The 22,936-nt window shown below is 40.2% G+C and overlaps 1 protein-coding gene across 1 annotated transcript in view; it reads left to right on the forward strand.

The window, feature by feature from the left end:
- Nucleotides 1-22,936, forward strand: part of TENM3 (teneurin transmembrane protein 3) — a 657,776-nt gene that overhangs the window by 161,125 nt on the left and 473,715 nt on the right. The window contains exon 2 of the mRNA XM_025385351.1: nucleotides 20,319-20,625. Within this exon, the coding sequence (XP_025241136.1) occupies nucleotides 20,394-20,625 (232 nt within the window). The 5' untranslated portion in view covers nucleotides 20,319-20,393. The remainder of the gene's footprint in view (nucleotides 1-20,318; nucleotides 20,626-22,936) is intronic.

The following is a 22,936-nucleotide window of genomic DNA, read 5'->3' on the forward strand; positions in this document are numbered from 1 at the left end:
TACTCTATTATCTTTCCTCTCTCAAGGTAATTTTTTTTTTTTTTTTTTTTTTTTTTTTTTTTTTTTTTTTTTTTTTTTGAGACAGAGTCTTGCTTTGTTGCCCAGGCTGGAGTGCAGTAGCACAATCTCGGCTCACTGCAACCTCTGCCTTCCAGGTTCAAGTGATTCTCCTGCCTCAGCCTCTCGAGTAGCTGAGATTACAGGTGTGCACCACTATGCCCAGATAGTTTTTTGTACTTTTAGTAGAGACAGGGTTTCACTGTGTTAGCAGGGATGGTCTTGATCTCCTGACCTCATGATCCACCTGCCTCGGCCTCCCAAAGTAATGGGATTACAGGCATGAGCCACTGCGCCCAGCCAAGATAATTTTTTTTAATTAAAATTGGCTGTATTGTCTCATGAAAGTTCACATTGATCAGGAAATATTGATGATTGAAGACCTATTGTATACAAGACACAAAGGTAGGCAGCACTGGAGTAGGTTTTTCTGTTGGGGTGACCGTGAATTTTGAAGCAGAGAAGGGTGTGGAAAATGATGGCACAATAATAGTTCAGTTACAATCAGCACTCCTGCTTCTCACCTGTCGTGTCCAATAGAGTGTGCAATCTGAAACGGAAGTGACACAGCTTAAAACTGTTTCGCATGGATAGGGGATTTGTGGGGCTGTACAGATCCCTTATCATCCTCCAGTGGTTTGCCGCCACTGTGCCTCGGCTTACTGATGTGCTGCACGTGAATGGGAGGTGCTACTACAGTGATAGGAGTTTGTCGAGGAGTTTTTCTTTCTTCCTGTTTCCTCTTCTCCTCCTCTGTGCTCCCCTCTCCTCTTTTCTTCTCTCTTTTTCTTATTATACTTTAAGTTCTAGGGTACATGTGCACAATGTGCAGGTTTGTTACACACGTATACATGTGCCATGTTGGTGTGCTGCACCCATTAACTCGTCATTTACATTAGGTATATCTCCTAATGCTCTCCCTCCCCCCTCCCCCCACCTCACCACAGGCCCTGGTGTGTGATGTTCCCCACCCTGTGTCCAAGTGATCTCATTGTTTAATTCCCACCTATGAGTGTCTTCTCTCTTTTTATTCCTGTAGCAGGAAGACACAGGTGGATAGTAAGGTCTAATTTCCAGAAAGCTGAGCATTGCTGCTTGTGAACGTGGTATCTTTGGCTACCACTGAGGGTTAGACTCAGGTCCACTCCAGCAATTGTGACATATTTACTGAAATCTGTGAGCTTTTTGCTCTGAAAGTATCGAAGAGGACATGGTCAAGGCAGCAAACACATCTACAAAAAAAAAAAAAGGAACAGATTGTTAACAAATAACAAGTTCTGAAGGCCAGCAAGTAAGACAGCTTTTGTTTTTTTATCAACACTGTAAGGTGCTGATTTACTGTAAAAATAATTGCATTATAATTGGATGTGGCTTTTCAGTGTTGTTTTTTGAACAGTGTTGTTTTTTCAGTCTTTTATTCCTTTCAACATGCCACCAAACTGTTTAGTATTTCGAAGTAGGCCATGAATGCTGTGCTGGAGGATTTATTGAACTAGAAAATTAGGTGTAATCGACTAAAAATGTTATTGCGGTGAACCATCCACAGATCATGGAAGAGAGTTATTATTCAGAATCTGCATTTTGATGGTATTCACTTTATGACGTTTTAGCCATCATTTATCCTCTTTCACTACAGTTCTTAAACTAGATCCTTCAGATGTGTGTCCCGGGTCTCTTTCCCAGTTACACGCCTCTGCCTCTGCACAGCGGCTCTCTGCTGCCTTCCTGCCTTGGTCTTGGATGGAAGGGAAACTGCCTGCAGAGTAGTAAATGATTGGACTGCGTCCTGTGTATGTGGCTTTGCAGCAATACCCAATGCCAGTGTGATGCGTGGTGCTTACTTCACAGAAGCCCCTTTCGTGTAGGGCCTCGGAGGAAGTCATTGCTATCCTGGATGTTCTTATGCAGTTGAGTAATGGTGGAAGGGAAAGAATTTCTTACACCGTTGTTATTAACACCCTAAATCCTGCAGATCTGACCAAAGGGACTATGTCCCTAGCCATTTGGGAAGTGTGCAAGGCAGAAGCACGGTCCATATGGGAGGAGCTGGAGGTGCCTGGCCCTGTCTGGTCAGGGGGTGGGTCTGGCTGACCTTTTCCCGTTCAGCACCAGGAAGGTACACAAACCTGTACTTCATGCACCCAAGGAGAAGAAAGAGGGCCTCCTCTTCTGCCCCCTGATATGACAGTAAGCCATACTTACATTTGAAAGAGAGTTTCTTTCTTTTTTTCTTTTTTTTTTTTTTTTTCGAGACAGTCTTTCTCTGTCACCCAGGCTGGAGTGCAGTGGCACCCTCATAGCCTGCAACCTTGATCTCCTGGGCTCAGGTGATCCTCCCAACTCAGCCTCCCAAAGTGCTAGAATTAAAGGCCTGAGCCACCACATCCAGCCTGAAAGATATCTTCTGAATCAGGTTTGTACAGCCAAGTTACTATGAAAGCATCCGTGAAAATGTTTATAAATTATAATACATTTTATAAGTATGTTATTATCGTAAGTAGATAGGTGTTTACTACTTGAATCTTTGAGTTACCTGGATGCATTTCTTAAGGAGAGTTTAAAACCAAATGTTTTAATAGGAAATTACAGTATAATAATTTGAACGTTTCCCATTTATTGCTTATTATTATTACTGGATCAATATTTTGATACTCCTGGTGCTCTGAACCCCATCTGAGCAGAAACCTGTAGTATCTGAGGACTCTTGCCAATAGCATAATGGTAGATTGTGTCAAGAATATGCTCTTCATCTGCCTAGGGTTTCATGATTTTCAAGCTGTATATACTAGAAAGGTTCTGTAGATAAAGTATGAGAGGAAAAAGGCATTATGTACATTAGTTGAAATTGGCATCGTGTTGCCAAACTGTAATAAGCCTTAGGGGAGCTCAGTGTTGAAACTACTCAATTGAATGCTGCAATTTCCCATAACAATTTAAAAGGCCTGCAGGCATGCTAAAGTCATAGCTGGATCTTTCAGTTAACACTCTGTAACATGACCCCAAAGTCTCATTTACATCACAGCAATTAAAATAGATTCCACATTACACGTTTACTACTACATACTGTAGAAATAATCCAATGAAATGTGGCTATTTTCCAAAAATAATATGGAACTCTTGATACGAGACATATTCACAATCTCTTCTTTCCAAAGTGGTATTACCATTACACACTTGTACATACAGGGTAATGATAATTGTGAAGGGGGACGAGAGTGGGGCAGATGAAGAGGAATGCAGCCTGGACTGATGAAAACTAGCAATCATTACTAGTTGGTGACCCACACGAAATTAGTTTTGTGGTCTCAGTCCGGTTCATGGGTGACAGGTGTCCATTATGCAAAATAATCATTGTAATCTGTGCTAATTGGCCTCCTACTGGTAGTTAGAAAGTAAAGAGACCAAAAATGATATGAGCACTAAGACAGTACACCTCCTGCCTTAGAAGGGCTGCCTCTAGACTAGGACAAAATGCCGACACCCAGTTGGGAGAATGATGGAAATGTAGAGTAGCACTTACCTGAGGAAGGTATTTTCGTGAATTTAGAGTCCTTTCCTTAATGCTCCATCCAAATTAAATTTAAAATCCTCCTGACATATGGATTATAGCTATAACTATTAATTGATATCATAACTATTTTGTAAAGAGATGAATAGCAAATTAAATTACTTTGCAGCACAGCCACGGTGGGCAAAATTAGATCATATTTTCTCAACAGTGACTATTGCATTTTAGTAATGCCTCTCTTTGAGGAAACGTAGACCAAATTGACTTACTCCAAATTGTTGTTGTGGTTTAATATTTATTGAGTAGCCACAATTTACTAGCTTACCTTGAAAGTGTGGTTTTTAACAATTGTCTAGAATACATCACCAAGGTATGAAATACAGTGGCAAAAGTCCAGCTTCGCCACTTGGCAGGCAGTCAATGGGAAACCAAGGAAACTGCCTTGCTCTCTGTGCCTGCTGGAACATTCTTGCCTGCACTCCCCTTTTGTGGTCAGGAAGAGCGCTGGAAGAATCCTACTTCAGCAGACATCTGAGAAGACCACACTTTTATCTACTGACTAGGTCCATTTTAATTCTCTGCCGTGGTTTATAACTACCACTAGTAACAGCATGGAAAAAAATTAATGAGCCCACTTACTCAAGAGCCTTCGTGTCCATTATTGGGAGGTGCCTCCTTTGGGCAGACACAGCCCCCTCCTAGGGGTGCCGATCTGGGCAACCAGAAAGCACAGGTTGGATTGAGCCCCCAATCCCCTCAGCAGGTGACCCGATGCCTGGGTTGGGCCTTGTCTACCAGACCCATGAAAACTTTTTAAATTTATAAATTATGCACATATTTGGGATTTTAAAAATGAGACAGGGTCTCACTCTGTCACCTGGGCCGGAGTGCAGTGGTGCAATCATAGCTCACTGCAGCCTTGAACTCCTGGGCTCAAGTGATCCTTCCACCCCAGCCTTCTGAGTAGCTAGGCCTACAGATGGTATGTGCCACCATGACCAGCTAATTAAAAAACAAAACAAAACAAAACAAAACAAAAACTTGTTTTGTAGAGATGGGATCTCACTATATTGCCCAGGCTGGTGTTGAACTCCTGGCCTCAAGTGATCCTCCTGCCTCAGCCTCCTAATGTTCTGGGATTGCAGGTGTGAGCCGCTGTGCCCAACCTATGCATGTATTTGTCTTTATGATATAAATCATCTAGGAAATCCAGAACAACAAAGCTATAGGATACGTGTTTTCTATTTTTACTTGACTGTTTGGCAGCATTTATGCAAAGTCATAAAATTTGATTGTATTGTGCATATGCACTTTAAGGTGTGTGACTGAACTTGAGAAGTCACACAATATATTTCTATGTGAGCCTATACCTAGTCAAGCATATTTATATTCCCCAATACTGTTGCATTAAAATGTGTTTAAAAACAAACAATAAACACCAACGAAGAAAAATATTCTGGAGAATGGAATCCTCCGAGTCAGCACACACACTGCTAGCCAGGCTGGCTGTTTCCCACACACAACGATACTGAGTCCAGAACGGACCTAGCCCGTGCTGTCTCCACAGCAAGCCCAGAGACTTTCCTCAGTTCTCGGGACCAATCAGACGCTCAGACTGAACCCAAAGGGTTTTGGGGACGCTGAATCTGCTCTGGAACTGATCTGTCCCCTAGAGCTTACCTTCTTCAAGGAGGAAGTGGGGTTTGGGAATTCGTCTGTCCACTGACACATGCCATGTTGACGGAGACACCTGCATTCGCATCGCTGAGTGCGAATTTCCCACTTTCCAGGGATCTGTGAGGAAGGTGCCGTTGGGCTGGTTTGCTGCTTTTCAGACTAAGATGAGAACTGTCTGGTGGGCAGTAGACAGTGTATATGTTTATTATAGTAATTTTGCCTGTGGGTAACAGAGGCATGGATAACTGCAGTTATCCCTTATTCTCCAAATACTTGGGGGCAGTTACCAGGTCTCCACCTAGTTGTTACTAAAATAAGCCTAGCAGCGCTCTTCAGTCTGGAGACTCCTAATCAGTTTTATTTTTCCTCTTGAAAATCCAGCCAGCATCTGCCTACTGCTTTCTACCACCAAGACATAAATATTTGGATAACATTAGACGTGAAATCATTTTGAAATTATTGGTGTGGGAACTATTTTTTTTCTCATTTGATGACATAGTCCTTCTGAATAAGCTCATAAAAATTCAAAACTCAAATTCTATTCACACATTTTAGCGAAATAGCAATTTTGTAACAGAGGTATAATCCCTTGCTCTCCACCTTATAGACTGGGCTTTGGTGTATTTTGCCCAAACCAGCTCCCCCAGATTACTGAGGTTTAAGCCTAATGACAGCAGACATTATTCTCAGACACCGGACAATGTTCTCGATGTCATTCTAGTAGTCACCCTTCATCAAGTACTCATTATGTTATGTGCCAATAACTGTGCCTTTAAAAACTTTATCTCATTTAAGCTTCATAATATCTCCATTAGAAAGGTATTGTCATATGCCTTTTGGATAATTAAAGGTAGTAAACTAAGCCTTGGAGAGCTTAAAGTAACCTGTCCAAGGCCATATGTCACATCAATTGTAAATAGTGGAGCTAGACTTTAGACATAGTTTTGTCTGATTAAAAAACCTGTTCTGTATCTCCTTCTCAGTTGTATTGTTATAGATTTTTTTGGCTGAAATATCCAGGGTAAGAACTTGTTATTTCAGAAGCATATTTCTTTTTTTTTTTTTTTTAATTCTTACATATTTTTTTAATTGCGATGGTATTTCACTATGTTGCCTACACTGGTCTCGAACTCCTGGGCTCAAGTGATCCTCCTGCTTCAGCCTCCCAAGTAGCTTGGATTACAGGTGTGTGCCACCATACCCAGCTCTCAGAATCATTTATTTCTGTCAGTCACTGAGTTCTGTTTCTTCTACACAGACCTCAGTGACCAGGAGGCAGGCTTTCTCCAAATGATGGCAAAAATGTGAACAAGCTGCAAGTTTACATCTTCCCCTTAGCAACTCTAATGAAAAGAGTAGGCTCATTCCCAGTAGTTTTACCAGATGTCCGGGGACTGACCTCATTGGTCACATGTTCATTCTTAACCAATCACTGAGATTCTGTTCAGGCTGTTCCTGGACCCTAGGAGTGGGGTCTGCTCCACCCGAACCCCTTTGTCTCCATGTGGGGGAAGGGTGTTTTTTTTCAGGGAAATACACGAAACAGCGGGTCTTTTTTTGTTTTTTGGGTTTTTTTGAGACAGAGTCTCACTCTGTTGGCCAGGCTGCAGTGCAGTGGCACAATCTTGGCTCACTGCAACCTCCATCTCCTGGGTTCAAGCGATTCTCCTGCGTCAGCCTCCTGAGTAGCTGGGACTACAGGCGTGTGTCACCATGCCCAACTAATGTTTTTTGTATTTTTAGTAGAGACGGGGTTTCACCACGTTGGCCAGGCTGGTCTCGAACTCCCAACCTCAAGTGATCTGCCCGCCTTGGCTTCCCAAAGTGCTGGGATTACAGGCGTGAGCCACTGTACCTGGCCCACAAAACAAAATTAGTACAACTACCATGGCTGTGATGGAAGAGAGCCTCTCTCCTTTGATAACTGAACCACATAGGATGAGAGACAAGCAAAGAGGATGGTGACCATGTCGCCCTCTGAAACACATAATATCACACCAGGGTGTCATTCGTGTTCTTCTCTAATTGTCTTTTCCCTGAAGAAGCAGTTTGAACATGTTTTCAGTAGATTTTATCCTCTTGATCTTAAATTTTACACCTTTCTTACTCCTGAGTTGAATTTCACTTGGTTTTTATTTTTGCATCCCCAAAGCTGTGATCTCTGCACATGTAATTATCATGGCATTTTCAATATGACAACCTTCATTGCCTTCGTTAATACTGGATCTGTTGACATCCTGACACAGTTTGTTAAAATCATTGCAGTCATCTCTCTCTCTCTTTTTTTCTTTTTTTACAATTTTTCTTTCTTAAATCTCCTCTTTGTTCTAAGGTTTGGAAGTACAGTCCAGTGGTTAAGAGGACAGATTTGGAATGAAACTGAAATGTGTTCAAATTCTGCCCAGGTAATTTCTGACTCTGTGACCTTGGATGGGGCAGTTAATGTCTCTGGTCCTCAGTTCTCTCATGCAAAAATGGAGTTTATAATTCTTACTTAGCAAGGTTGTTGTGAGGATTAAGTGAGGTCATATATGTAAAGCACCTGGCATATTTTAAGCACTCAGTAAATGATCAAGATTGAAATTAATAATTCATCAAGGAGCTTTTATGTCCACTCTGAAAGAGAGGAATATGCCCAGCGCTTAGGGAAATCATATGAGCTCTTCATGGAAGAAGCTCCCCCGGGGCAGGCAGACTTCCCAACTATCACTGGGCCAGGGACACCCATCTTTAAGGCACTTTTAAAATATGGAAAGCTGTAGTTATTTGTAAGTTGTCTAGAAAACTTGCTTTTCTCTCGTTACAACTAAAGATTTGAATTTGGACTTGATGCTACACAAGTCTTACCATTTGGCAACTTTTCCAAGAAATAAATGGAAGAGCACCATATGGGGGTGTGAACCCCAGCCTAGCCACACTACTAGTTACTTGCATGACTTGACATTTTTATTAGTTCTCATAGTTCCTTATTTGTAAAACTGGTAATAACACAAACTTGCTGTGTTGCTGTTAGGATTAGAAATGCAATGTGTAAAATACCGAGCATGAAAAAGCGTTTAATAACTTGAGGTTATTGGTTTGGTGTGGTGGCTCACGCCTATAGTCCCCAGCACTTTGGGAGGCCAAGGCCTGAGAGTTGCTTGAGCCTGGAAGTTCAAGGCTGCAGTGAGCTGTGATCATACCACCGTACTCCAGTCTGGGCAACAGAGCTAGACCCTGTCTCAAAAACTGAAGAAATAAAATAGAATAAATAGAGATTATCATTATTACTGTGTGTTTGATTGTGCCTGGCATGTCCACTGATGTGGTCATGTTCAGCTGAAGATGGAATGACCTCGATCAATCAGAATAAGACATCTGGAGTGACATCAAAGTGTCTATTTGGTTGTTTTTTTACCTAGTGTGTTTGAGGCCATTCGGGTACCACAGTATTATCTGCATGACATATAATTGTGTTTCTTACTTTTCCCTCTGAACCAGATATTATTACTGGCAAAATTTTCCAAGGCCTGGCTCATGCTGAAGCACAGCTGAAAAAAGTAGTGGCCTCTATATTCAGGGTGTCTGATTTAAGCCATCATAGAAATGTGTAAATAGGTATGATAGATATTGGTGGATCTGGGCAGGCAGACAAATTGAGAGGTATTATTTACACTTTACCCTAAAGGTCTGCAAGCTTGGAAAGCTGCATTTGGCTCAGCTGTATTGGATCCTTGAGTGCCTTTTCCCATCTATTCTAAGTATAGAAATTATTACCTCTTCCCTATAGTTATTCCTCTGTTTGCAACCACAAACTAAAAAACTGGATTAATATATAGTACTAGTGTCTATTTAATTTTCTTTCCATAATTTTTATCAGGAAAAACAATCACTTTTATTTTCAAACCATGCAAGTGAATTGTTTTGTTTTTAAATCATAGAATATATTCTCAATTTACTGAGTAAAATAGCCTTATTACCTTTATTTTTTTCTTTTTTGATCATTTCCAGTTTTTGCTTCCTTTTACATAGGAATAGTTTAGAAAAAATTTTTAATGCATTGATGAGAATTAAGCCACTTTTCTTATAGCCTAAGGCACTGTTCTATATATTTTCCAATTAAAAATCTTCCACTATTCACAGTTATTCAGTAGCCATTTTAATATATTCCTAAATATACTATTTATATTTCTATATATTTTATTATCTAAATTTACATTTATTTATGATAAAACAATTCATCCATGATGAGTAGTTTTGAATTTTAAAACAATAAGCTTTCTATTCATTATATGTAAAATAACAGCATAAATATATCTTTATCAACATGAAACTGTTCATCATATATTAAGTAAAAATGGGTTACAAGATTATCCATTTTAAATATATATGTATATCTATACACACATGTTCATATATACATACAGCATATGCATGAAAAATGTCTGAAAAGGTGAACACCAAAAGGCTAGGAGGGCAATTTTTTTTGGCTTATCTGCATTTTCTAGTTTCCAGAAGGAAAAAATTTACCTGCTTAATACATATTTTAAATGAAAAAAAAAAGCAAACGTTGGGGATGTGTGTTAAATAGTGCTTAGGGGATGGCCTCCTGTTTTCTCTCTCTCAGGAGAGTTTCCTCTTCACTCAGCTGCTCAAGCCAGAAAGTTGGTATCATTCTCAACTCTTTGCTTTTCCTCACCCTCATTTTAGCCCATCATAGTCATGCTGATGCCACCTCTAACTATCTCTCATATCCATCCATTTTTCTAAATCTCCACTCCATCCCTTTTCCCCTATTTTCCATCCTTCGGCCAGAGAGATCTTCCTAAGCTAAAAGTCTCATTTGTACAATTATAAATAAATTGATTTTCTTTAGCTTCTGTCTCCTTTTTCAGATTAAAAGAGCACAGGGGCTATGTGTTGTATATTCCTCCATTCCCATTGCTTCTCACAGTGTCGTGTCACCATGACAGCTGGTGGCATTTATACATGTAGGATAAATAAATAAGTAAAGAAATTAATGATCACTATGCTTTGTGCACAATTTCAGGTCTATACATACAGATCAGTTGCATTCTTTTGAATCACTGCACAGTGTTCCTCTGTCTAGTCTTGTCTTGCTTTTTCATCCAATGTGACAATCTCTGCCTTTTAATTGGTGTGTGTAAATTATTTATATTTAATGTGATTATTGATAGAGTTAGAATTCTCTTTGTTCATTTGTTTACTTTTAACCTATTTGTGTCATTATATTTAAGTGTGTTTCTTGGAAACAGCACCTAATTGGATCTTTAAAAATAATCCAATCTAGCCAGGCACGGTGGCTCACACCTGTAATCCCAGCACTTTGGGAGGTCGAGGCAGGCAGATCACAAGATCAGGAGATCAAAAGCATCCTGGTTAACACGGTGAAACCCCGTCCCTACTGAAAATACAAAAAATTAGCCAGGCGTGGTGGCAGGCACCTGTAGTCCCAGCTACCCGGGAGGCTGAGGCAGGAGAATGGCGTGAACCTGAAAGGTGGAGCTGGCAGTGAACCGAGACCATGTCACTGCACTCCAGCCTGGGTGACAGAGCGAGACACCGTCTCAAAAAAAAAAAAAAAAAAAAAATCCAATCTGAAAATCTCTGCATTTTGTGGAGTTTTTAGACCATTTACATTTAATGTGATTTTTGACCTAGTTAAGTTTAAGTCTATCATCTTCCTATTTGCATTTGATTTGTACCATATTTTCTGTGTTCAACTTTCCCCTTTTACTACCTTCTTTTGATTAATTGTATATTTTTATGCTTCCATTTTTAAAAACTCTGTTATCCTTTTCGTGACTATTAGTTATAACTATTTGCTTTGTTGTTTCAGTGCCTTCTTTAGGGTTTAAACTATATATCTTTAATATAACACTGTCTACCTTGATGAGATATTAGGTAACTTCACATACCTTGTAATAGTGTACTCCTGTATGTCCTCTCCCTTCCTTTATGCTATTATTGTGATATATTTTACTTACACATGTTATAAATGCTACAGTACACTGCTATGATGATTGCTTAGTTGTCTGTCTTTTAAGATTTAAATAGTAAGACAAATATCTTACATACTTAACCACATACTTACCATTTTCAAATGCTGTTTATTCCTTTGTGTAGGTACATATTTCTATGTGATTTTGTTTTTATTTTGCCTGAAGGGCTTCCTTTACATGTTTTGTAATGAGTCTGCTGATGATCAGCTTCTGTATGTCCAAAAAGGTATTTATTTCACCTTCATTTTTGAGAGATATTTTCATGGGATATAAAATTCTAGGGTGAGTTTTTTTTTCTTTCAGTACTTTAAAGATGTTTCTCTACTGTCATTTTGCTTACATTATTTCCTTTGAGAAGCTCTGTATGTGATATGCCTTTTTCCTGTGTCTGCCTTTAAGATTTTTTTCTGTATCACTGGTTTTGAACAATTAATCATAACCAAATGCCCTGGTGTAGTTTTGTTCACATTTCTTGTGTTTGGGGCTTGTTGAACTACTGGCGTCTGTAAGTTTATAATATTCATCAATTTTGAAACATCTTCAGTTATTATTTCTTCATATTTTTTTTCTGTTCACGTTTGTTTGTCTTCTTCTTCCGGGATTCTGACCACGTGTATATTAGTCTCTTAAAGTAGTCCTGTATCTTTCTGGTGTTTTATTTATTTATCCACTTATTCTTTTTCTGTGCTTTATTTTGTGTAGTTTCTAGTACCATTTTGAGTTCTCTACTCTTCTGCAGTGTCTAATCTTCCATTAATCCTATTCAGTATATGTTTTTACCTCAGACATTGAAGTTTTTCTCTTGAAGTTTGACTTTAGTCTTCTTTTTATATATGCCATGTCTCTAATTTTTTGCTTGTATGGAATACAATTATAATAACTATTTTCATGTCCTTCTCTCTGAATTCTTACACCAATATCACTTCTGGGTAGTTTCAGTTGATTGATGATTGATTTTTCTCTTCATTATTTTCCTTCTTCTTTGCATGCCTGGTAATTTTTGATTGGATGTCAACCATGGTGGATTTTATCTTGTTGAATGATGGATATTTTTATATTTCTGTAATATTCTTAAGCTTTGCTATTGTGCAGTTAAGCTACTTGGAAACAGTTAGATCCTTCTTGGTCTTGCTTTTAAGTTTTGCTAGGTAGAACCAGAACTGTGTTTAGTTTACTGCTAATTATTCCCCACAACTTAGGCAAGACCTTTCTGAGTACCTTGCCCAATGAAGTACGATTTTTTTCCCCCAATCTGGCTGCTGGAAACAGACACTATTCTTGGCCTTTTGTGAGCACTGTATACTTACTTTACCTATAATTCAGTGGTCCTTTAGAGGGAAAATTTTGCCTCCAGGGACATTTGGTAATATCTAGAAATATTTTTGATTATCATGACTGGGGGTGCGACTGGCATCCAGTGGGTAGAGGCTAGGAATACTGCCCAACATCCTACTACAAAATGCTCCCACTCTCACAAAAAAGGAATTTTTCTTTCAAGAAGGTGAGTAGTGCTGAGGTTGAGATACCCTGATATAGTCCTTTCATATCATTCGTTCTCTGCCCGTCAGTGGTCTCCTCACACACCTGTGTTGATCAGTACTCTGTGGAACAACCCAAGGGACCCTTTGCAGATCTTCAGAATTCTTTCTCCAAGTGGCTCTCTTTTCTCCAGCAACTTGTCCTGCAAACTCTTACCACCTGTTCTACAGGGCTCAGCTTCACCTCTAATTGAGAGAGTCTTCTGGACTCTTCCTGGGCCCCCCTTCCTGTGCTACAGTCTGGAAATTTTCAAGTCAGTAAGCAAGTGTGATCCACGGCACAGCTTATCTGTTTCTCATCTCTCAGGATTCACTCTCCTTCACTGACTGATGTCAATGGCTTGAAAACTGTGGTTTTGGCCGGGCACGGTGGCTCACGCCTGTAATCCCAGCACTTTGGGAGGCCAAGGCGGGTGGATCACGAGGTCAGGAGATCGAGACCATCCTGGCTAACACGGTGAAGCCCCGTCTCTACTAAAAATACAAAAAATTAGCCGGGTGTGGTGGCGGCGCCTGTAGTCCCAGCTACTCAGGAGGCTGAGGCAGGAGAATGATGTGAACCCCGGAGTTGGAGCTTGCAGTGAGCCGAGATTGCGCCTTTGCACTCCAGCCTGGGTGACAGAGTGAGACTATCTCAAAAAAAAAAAAAAAAAAAAAGAAAAGAAAACTGTGGTTTCAGATATTTTGTCTGTTTGTTGTTATTGTTTTAGATAGCAGGGTAATCCAGTTCTTATTACTGCAATCTTGGCTGGAAGCAAAAGGTGGCTTCTTATTTATTATTGCTATCAAAAGTTATCTTTATTTACTGTCATGTGTAAAGGAAACAGCCTGCCCAATTTTAACCTCCTCAATCACTGTTCATTATATTTATTTTTCTCTGTCTCTGAATCTTCCTAGCAAGTCTCACGTTTTATGTTCATAGTAGGTTCCCTTTTTCCTATATTTCCTTTCACAGTCTTTGTGGGGTGTTTTTTGAGACAGGGTCTTACTCTGTCTCCTAGGCTGCAGTGCAGTGGCACTGTCATGGCTCACTGCAGCCTCCACATCCTAGGCTCAATAGATCCTCCCATCTCAGCCACCCAAGTAGCTGGGGCTACAGGCATGTGCCACTGTGCCTGTTTTTTTGTTTTGTTTTTGTTTGGTTTGGTTTTTGTAGAGACAGGGTTTCATCAGGCTGGTCCCAAACTCCTGGGCTCAAGCAATCTTCCTGCTTTGGCCTCCTAAAGTGCTGGAATTACAGGTATGAGCCACCATGCCTGGCCTTGTGTTTTAACTTTTTACCACTAACATGATAGATAGATTCTCTTGTGTTCTACTACTTGAAACTATAAGCTCAAATTCTAGTTATGCTTGAATTTAGCACTAGCAGAAAAAAAACCATAATATGATTTTATTTTTGTACTTATTTCAATTCTTTGATTTATAAATTTGCCTCAGGAAACATAATTTTCTCTAAAATGAACAAAAGCAATTGATTCCCTCAATTATTTTAGTTATTCAATAAAGGAAATGCTTTGAAATTCTTATGGTATGCAAAGTTATATTTACTGTTCAATTAACATAACTGGTAATAAATCATAAATACTAACTTAGTGAAAATATGAATTGTGAGTAAAAAAAGGCAAAAAATTTTTGGTACTCTGTACAAAGAACTTAATTTAGACCTTTAATCTAAAATGTGTTGGTGTAAATTAGTGTTTCTTTGAAGTCTGGTTCTTTTGGGCGTGATCTTTTCCAGACTATAATAAAGATAGGAGGACACTCTATATAGAGATATCCAAGGTAACATTCAAGGATGTGTAATTGGTACAGAAAACAGGTAAAAGTGGAAGCATGAGTGAGTTTGATCTAGAGGTTATTTAATCTTTTGGATTTGGATATTTGTTTATATTTCAGTCTCTACATAGATATATACCACCTTATGGAATTTTGGAACTACAATTGATGTTAGGGTTGTTTGATAAATTGTAATCATTGGCATCAAGGGTTTTAAAGATACAAAAATTACAGTTAAAATCAAGTTACTTTCTAAAGATATTAAAAAGTATTTCCTCAGGATTAGGAACATGTTACAAAACAATGTAAAGATGTCGTTAAGTTCTCTGGCCAAGTTTCAAAATATATTTAAATAATACATCTGAAAGAGAGGATAGGATCACCCTAAGTCTGGCGTCCATAAGGCAGGGATTGCCTGCCCATTCATTCATTCAGTCACATACTGAATGTTGGGAAGAAACAAATAACCAAGTAATCCAGCTTGCTTTAAGCCCAGCTGTGATTTCCAGAGGAGTGCTATGGTTAGTAACTGAGGTACGTTTCAAGGAGCTAATGAAAATTAACCAAATCAGCTTGATATTGTTGTGTATTTTCTGTAGCCAGTTCAATCAGAAGTTTTGTTTTGTTTTGTTTTTTTGAGACGGAGTCTCACTGTGTTGCCTGGGCTGGAGTGTAGTGGCATGACCCATGGCTCACTGTAGCCTTGAAGTCCTGGGCTCAAGCGATCCTCCTGTCTCAGCCTCCTGAGTAGCTAGAACTACAGGCATGTGCCACCACGCCCAGCTGATTTTTAATTTTTTTGTAGCGGTGTGGTCTCACCGTGTTTCCCAGGCTGGTCTTGAACTCCTGGCCTCAAGCAGTCCTCTCACCTCAGCCTCTCAAAGTGCTGGGATTACAGGCGTGAGACACTGAGCCTGGCCAATCAAAAGTTTTTTTGTTTTTTGTCTATTTGTTTTTGTCAACTTTCTAATGGCTTTCCTTATTTTTCAAAGGCTTTGCCCACTGATGCTGCTAATGTCATATTCATTACATGCTTTTTGCTGAAAATGCACACAGTGACCCTCTTCCTTGCGTAGGACTCTGCAGTCACCATCAAAGTGCTCTAACAGTTTGGCATTACTTAAGCTGCATTTCTTAACCTTCTCATCTTCAGCCTTGAGTGGAAGAGATAACACAGAAAACTGCCTTTTGAAGTCATATTGAACTCATTGACTTCCATCAGTGAAGCATATCAGTAGTTGCAAATATTACAGTGTAGATAAAATCCTCGAAGAGTCTGAACTATGTACAAAAATGAAAAGAGAGATACAAAGGACTTTTTATTGTTTACAGTCTAAGATCAAATTGCCTCGATCTTTGACGGCATAATAAAATACTACATCTTGATGTATTGTGGCACTGGAGAATTGTTTCACAAATAAAGAAAACTCAGATATTTGATGCTAGAGATGTTTTAGAAAGCTTAAGAATACCTAAAATCATCTTTCCATTACTAGGTATTAACATTTAGTTGGTGTTGATTTATAAACTTTAGAAATATTACCACAAAGTTGCATCTTTAATTGTGATTACTATGTTAAAGAACGTACTGATTATCTAATTTGCAAGATTATAAAATGGTATCATGAAAATGATACAGTAGAGAGAATACTTTTTGCCCTTAAAGATCCAAATGGGGCCGGACGCTGCAGCTCACGCCTGTGAATCCCAACACTTTGGGAGGCCAAGGCGGGCAGATCACCTGACGTCAGGAGTTTGAGACAAGCCTGGCCAACATGGTGAAACCCCATCTCTACTAAAAATACACAAATTAGCTGGGTGTGGTGACACGCGCCTGTAATCCCAGCTATTTGGGAGGCTGAGGTGGGAGAATCACTTGAACCAGGGAGGCAGAGGTTGCAGTGAACGAGATTGCACCAGTGCACTCCAGCCTGGGTGAAAGAGTGAAGCTCCGTCTAAAAAAAAAAAATCCAAACCGACAAAGAGAATGGAAAGATGGATGGTTTAAATCAGAGGTTTACACACTGTTTTCTCTAAAGGACCAGATAGCAAATAGTTTAGACTTGCAGGCCATCAGGTCTCTGTGTTCGTTTCCTGTGGCTGCAGTGACAAATGACCACAACCCTGGTGGCTTAAAACAACAGGAAGTTAATCTCTCAGTTCTGGAGGTCAAAAGTGTGACGTCAAGGGCCACACCTCTGCAGTCCAGAGAAGGATCCGCTCCGCCCCTCTCTTCTGACTTCCGTTTGTTGCTGGCGGCCATTCGTGCTCCTTGGCTGGCAGCGCCATTGCTCCCATCTCTGCCTCTGTCTTCGCCTGGCCTTCCTTCCTATGTGTCTGTGTGTGCCTGTATCCAAATTTTCCTCTCCTGCCTCTCATAAAGACACCAGTCGTTGCGTTTAGGGCCCTCCCTAATCCAGTATGACCTCATTGTAACTTTATTACATCTGCAGAAATAAAAGTAAAACTCCATTTTCAAAGAAGATCACAGTGGCAGATACTGGGAGTTACGATTTCAGTTAAGATTTATCTTTTCGGGAGACGCAATTCAAACCACTGCAGTCCTGTTGCAGCCACTCAGCTCTGTCTTTGTAGCATGAAAATGGCCAAGGACAATACGTCAACAAATGCAAGGGCTGTGTTCCAGAAAAACTTTATTTACAAAAACAGGTGGTGGATCCGATTTGGCTGGCAGAGTTTGCCAGTCAATACCTAGTCCAACTAATGGAAGCAAAACAGCAGCAGAGCAGAAAACAATTTCCCCTTGCCTCAATCAGTTCAGTTTTAAAGTACCAAAATGCATACATATGTGTATATATAGCAACACTTATTTTAAAATAGATGTCAATTTAGGGCAAGAAATGAAACTTTCATAATGACTTCAAATCCCGAATGTTTATTACTAAAAATGCTCGATTTATATTTTTCTGATCAATGAAAAGCTTTTTAATGATCATTTAGTTTTCAGTCTATAGGGCCTTCCCTCCAAAAAGATCAAGACGATTTGGAAACAAAATTTCCCTGGAACTTAGACATATGTATTCACTCTGTTAGAAAGAATGTACCTGTTTCCCTGACTAAATGTATGCCTCATAAGGACAGGAACATTTATCCACTCTTTGTCCTCAGCACCTAGAAGACAGCCTAACACATAGTAGTCATCCAGTAAATATTCATCTGAAATAACTTCTCGGGGCTGGGCACAGTGGCTCACGCCTGTAATCCCAGCACTTTGAGAGGCCGAGGCAAGTGGATCACCTGAGGTCAGGAGTTCTAGACTAGCCTCACCAACATTGTGAAACCCTGTCTCTACTGAAAATACAAAAATTAGCTGGGTGTGGTGGTGCTTGCCTGTAATTCCAGCTACTCGGGAGGCTGAGGCAGGAGAATTGCTTGAACCTGGGAGGCAAAGGTTGCAGCGAACTGAGATTGTGCCACTGCACTCCAGCCTGGGCAACAGAGCAAGACTCTGTCTCAAAATAATAATAATAATAAAATAAAATCTCTTGGCTGGGAGCAGTGGCTCACACCTGTAATCCCAGTGCTTTGGGGGGCAGAAGCGGGTAGATCACGAGGCCAGGAGATGGAGGCCATCCTGGCTAACCTGGTGAAACCTCGTCTCTATTAAAAATACAGAAAAGTAGCTGGATGTGGTGGTGAGCTCCTGTAGTTCCACTTACTTGGGAGGCTAAGGCAGGAGAATCGCTTAAACCTGGGAGGCGGAGGTTGCACTGAACCAAGATCGTGCCACTACACTATAGCCTGGGCAACAGAGCGAGATTCCTTCTAAAAAAAAAAAAAATTAAATTAAAAAAATTAAGTTAAAAAAATACTTCTCTTTGTTGGAATAAAAAGAGTGAATTGGTAAGTTGTTTTAATCCTTTTGTATAAAAATGATCTGTCACCATACCTTGAAAATGTTTATTATTTCAATTTAAGATTGAAAGGAAAGGTACAACAGGAGAAATTCAGTTTCTCTTAGGAGCTATTGGAAGAATTTGTAAATATAATAATAGAGTAATGAATCAGAGGGGTCAGTGAAAAATCGTTTTTTAAAATAAAAATCACATTCATGGAAAAGAAGACAAAGGTAGAGAAATCAAGATATATTCCAACACTAAACTAAAATGTTAGCAACTACTTTGAACAGCTCGGTATTTGGTAGCAATATCGATATTTGGAAGCAGAGAAATACGGAACCCCACAGGGGAACCCTTCATTGGCAACATGGCGAGAGGAGGGTATGATTTGGTTGAAGACATAGCAGGGAGGAACACTCCAAACCTTCCCAGGTCTGGGCTCTGCAACTCTGTGGTTATTCCAGCCCAGGGAGTCTTGCCACTCTTCTTGTAGCTGATGGAAGGCAAAACTTTGAAAGTGAGGGGAACATTTGTAATGTTACAACAGAAAGGATCAAGAATTGTTGACAACTCCAGGATAAGCTGAGCTGACATGGGAGAGAGTCAGCCACAAGGCTCCAGGTTGGAAGCACATTAATGAGCTGTGTGGTGTGTATGCTGACAGGGCATGCTGGAGAGGGTGGGGGAGAGAGAGAGAAAGAGAGAGACAGACAGAGGCAGAGAGACTGAGACCAAGACCAGAGACACTGATTCTTTGAGAGAGGGACTCACTTTTTTTGGAAGTGAAGAAACTGCTTTCTCAACAGCAGTCAGTCCGAAGGATACTACGGGAACCAAGGAGAAGGCCTGGGGCCAGCTGGGAACCATTGATTTCAAGTTGACTATGGAATCACTCAAAGAAAAAGTGAATATAGGAAAAAGTGAATTTAGTGGGGTGGGAAGAAAACACTAAGGGCTGAAGATAAAGCCTTCAGGGTCCTTCAGATTAAAAGGAGAGACAAAAGGAGAAGGAATAAAGACAAAGGAGGACCATTTGAAATGCAGATTAGTCCTGGGCCACTCTACCTCTTGAAGGCCCCAGTCTTTTGCCGAAGACCTTTTCCACCCACCCTTTCCACTGTCGGTTCAGCAAATTCAGGAAATAGAGAGTTTTTAAGCAGAGAAACACCATTTGACTTCCTTATTCGTGAAGTTGCAGGAAACTCCCCCCATCAAATTAGCCACTTGAATTACCTTAAATATCAGGATAGTGCTGATTAAATTCTTTTGCTAGAGAGGAAAATGCATTTTAAGCAGACTGGTGTGGGAGGAGGACCAGCTTTTTCCACAATTCAAGACATTTGAGTTCTTAAAACATGAAAATTGTGCCCTCTGAAGAAAGAGTCTTTGTAAGATATATTTAAAAAAAAAAAAAGTTCAGTAGCAAGAATTTCCCAATTTGCTCCTGCTCTTTAAAATACATTGAAAAAGAAAAAAATAGTGTACATTTATAAGAAAAAGAAAGGGAATTTATTTTGAACGGAGAAATGCTGTAAAGAGAAAAAGCCATTCTAACTTTTCCATTGTGGAAAATTTAACAAACTATTGAAGCCAATTTTTAGCTGGCTTCTGTAGTGAAATTTGAGGGTGAGCTTCCAATTATTTTTTGTACTAGTGGGGTAAATCAGATACAGTAGCTTCAATAAACACTCAAAGCCCTCACCAGCAAAAAGCGTGCTTCACCTCTTGGTGATACAAAATATTTTACACTAATTTCAGAAATACGAATTTCTTGTTGAAAGCCAGTTTCCTAGGTAAGCAATACTATTGTTTCCTACCATCCCAGATCGAGAAGGGTAGAGAGTAGCCAGTTTTTAGGTGGACGTCATGCTGACATCACGCAAACCTTGTATCTTTACAGAGAGGCCAATGAGACTTGAACCCCGAGCCTAAGTTGTCACCAGCAGGACTGATGCGCACACAGAAGGAATGAAGCATGGATGTGAAAGAACGCAGGCCTTATTGCTCCCTGACCAAGAGCAGACGAGAGAAAGAACGGCGCTACACCAATTCCTCCGCAGACAATGAGGAGTGTCGGGTACCCACACAGAAGTCCTACAGCTCCAGCGAGACACTGAAAGCTTTTGATCATGATTCCTCGCGGCTGCTTTATGGCAACAGAGTGAAGGATTTGGTTCACAGAGAAGCAGACGAGTTCACTAGACAAGGTGGGTAACTGTCCTAGTAAAATAAGACAATGCTCACATGTTGCTAACTCGTAGGTGTCAAGGTGACATGTCTGTTTTCTGACTTTGGTGTTCCATCTGCTGATTGTGATTTTGAGATATTAGAGGATCACACAGTATTCCAGAGGAGAGGTAGAAAGCCGCCAATGGGCACATTGGCCCCCCAGGCACAGGCACTGACACGTGGGGAATTCCAAAGCCTCATCTGCTATACGTGAGGTTTATGATTCTGCACATGGTCCAAGCGTTTGTGCAAACTTGTGTAAACTTGAAACTCCAGTCTCTGGGGCTCCCTTTTAGTTGAATGAAGGTGCTCACAGCCATTGTGTCTGTGGTTAGAACCGGTACAAGGAGAACAGGAGCTGTTGGTGAAGAAACCCACCTTTCCCTCACAAGAAAGTGTGGCTTGTTATCCCAGATCATCTCAGCACCCGAGCAGCCCTGCTGTTTGCCTCTGTCTGATTCACACAAGAGCCTGCCACGGAAAGCTCCCGTTGTCTTTCTCCCAGGCAACCCAGTAAATTAAGTTTATACCTTAACACTTCCTGGTTTCCCACCATATAATCCACTAGGGTTTGCTCATTCGCGTGTATCTGTGGAACATTTTTACATTGGTTTTGGCCTGAGGATGCTCCCAGTGGAATCATGACTCCTGTAACTTTACTTCACTATCCTAAACCTACCCATTTCCACTCTTAAGACAGTAGGTTATTTGTATTAGACATACGTAGTTATATTTTGTTTCTTCTAATACAGTCTTGAGATGTGGGCAAGATTAATAAAAATAAAATCCTCTTACATTTCTAATGTGCAGTATAATTTACACATAACTTAGCATCCCTTAGCTAATTTAATCTGGAAATGAGGAAAAATAAATTAAACTTTAATAATAAAGAATATATTCATTCTTTTCTAATCACCGTACAGACAGTGTGACTAACAGTTTGATATTGGGCAGGAACACATTGAAGAAAAAGTAATAATGCAATAAATCGTTCAAAAGTTTGAAAATTTTCCATGGTTCTTTTCTTCCCTGCATTGTGCAAAGAGCCATTCTAACTAGATTGAAACAGTGTTCACTCACCCAAGCCGGTTTACATCAAAGAAAACTCATTTGATTTGCTAAGGAGAGATCTTTATACCCTAAAGCATGCCTTACTAATTACTGGTATCAAATTTTATGAAAAGGGACAAAATAGCTTAAAATTTTTCATCGGTTTTTCAGGGGAGATACAACACATATTTGAGGTATGTACTGTTAGTTGCTTGTACACTGTATTGTCATTTGAAACCCATTTTTTCGTATTATCTGCCCAGCTGAAATAGATGATCAGTGTACATTTTTTCAACAATTTAAAAAATAGTACAACAATTTAAAAAAAGTAGTGTAGAAATGCGTACGATCTGGACCGAATGTAAAGTCTTGCTTTTTGTAACAAAAATAACTCTTTAGTGCCCTGTAGGAAAACAAAAATAATAATAATAATAATAATAATAATAATAATAATAATAATAAAAGAAAAGAAAAAAACCCCAAACTCCACACTGTGGAATATTATTTGAAGGAAACAGCAGCATTTGGGGGTCATTTCCACCCCAGGCAAGCATTTCTTTTTGGCAGCACAGATGATGCCTACACAGGTTAAAAATAGCACACGGAACCGTTCTCTTAGACAGCCTTAATCCAGCGCAGACTGTTGTTGACAACCTGGCGGTAGCATTTGTAGAAGCCCTGAAACGGAAGTTCTTAGGGGGGCCAAATAGTGTTATTCCTCACTCCTTCCAAGCCAAGGACTGCAGAATACGAAGGGGCAGAGGAAAGAGAAAGTGTGCCAGGCGGCCAGGGAGGCCTTGCTGGAGAGCAGAAGTGAATGGAGAAGCGCACACACGGTGTGTGATGGCACTGCAGGTCACTTGACGTGTGTGAATCCAAACTTTGTAGAAACATAGATGGGATGGACTGCTAGTTACAGCTAATGCTGCCTACGTGCTGGTCAGCGCCCTAGGCAGGAGTGTGCAGCCCCCTGGTAAGGTGGGTCCTGGTAGCATACTCTTTTCACAGGTTGAGACGTATGAGGTTTGGAGAGGCTGGAGATCCCATGGCTCCTGAAATTCAGCTGGAACTTGAGCCCAAGCTTGCCCGACTCTGGCCTGGCTTCTAATCTCTGTGCAGTTGCCACAGTGAAAAACAGGCAACTCAGTAAAATATCACCCTTTGGTTTATTGGAATCAATTTTTTAAGTCTATTATTATCATTATTTATTTATTTAGTGACAAGGTCTCAGTCTGTTGC

This window comes from Theropithecus gelada, chromosome 5 (genome assembly GCF_003255815.1).
Source record: "Theropithecus gelada isolate Dixy chromosome 5, Tgel_1.0, whole genome shotgun sequence".
NCBI lineage: Eukaryota > Metazoa > Chordata > Mammalia > Primates > Cercopithecidae > Theropithecus > Theropithecus gelada.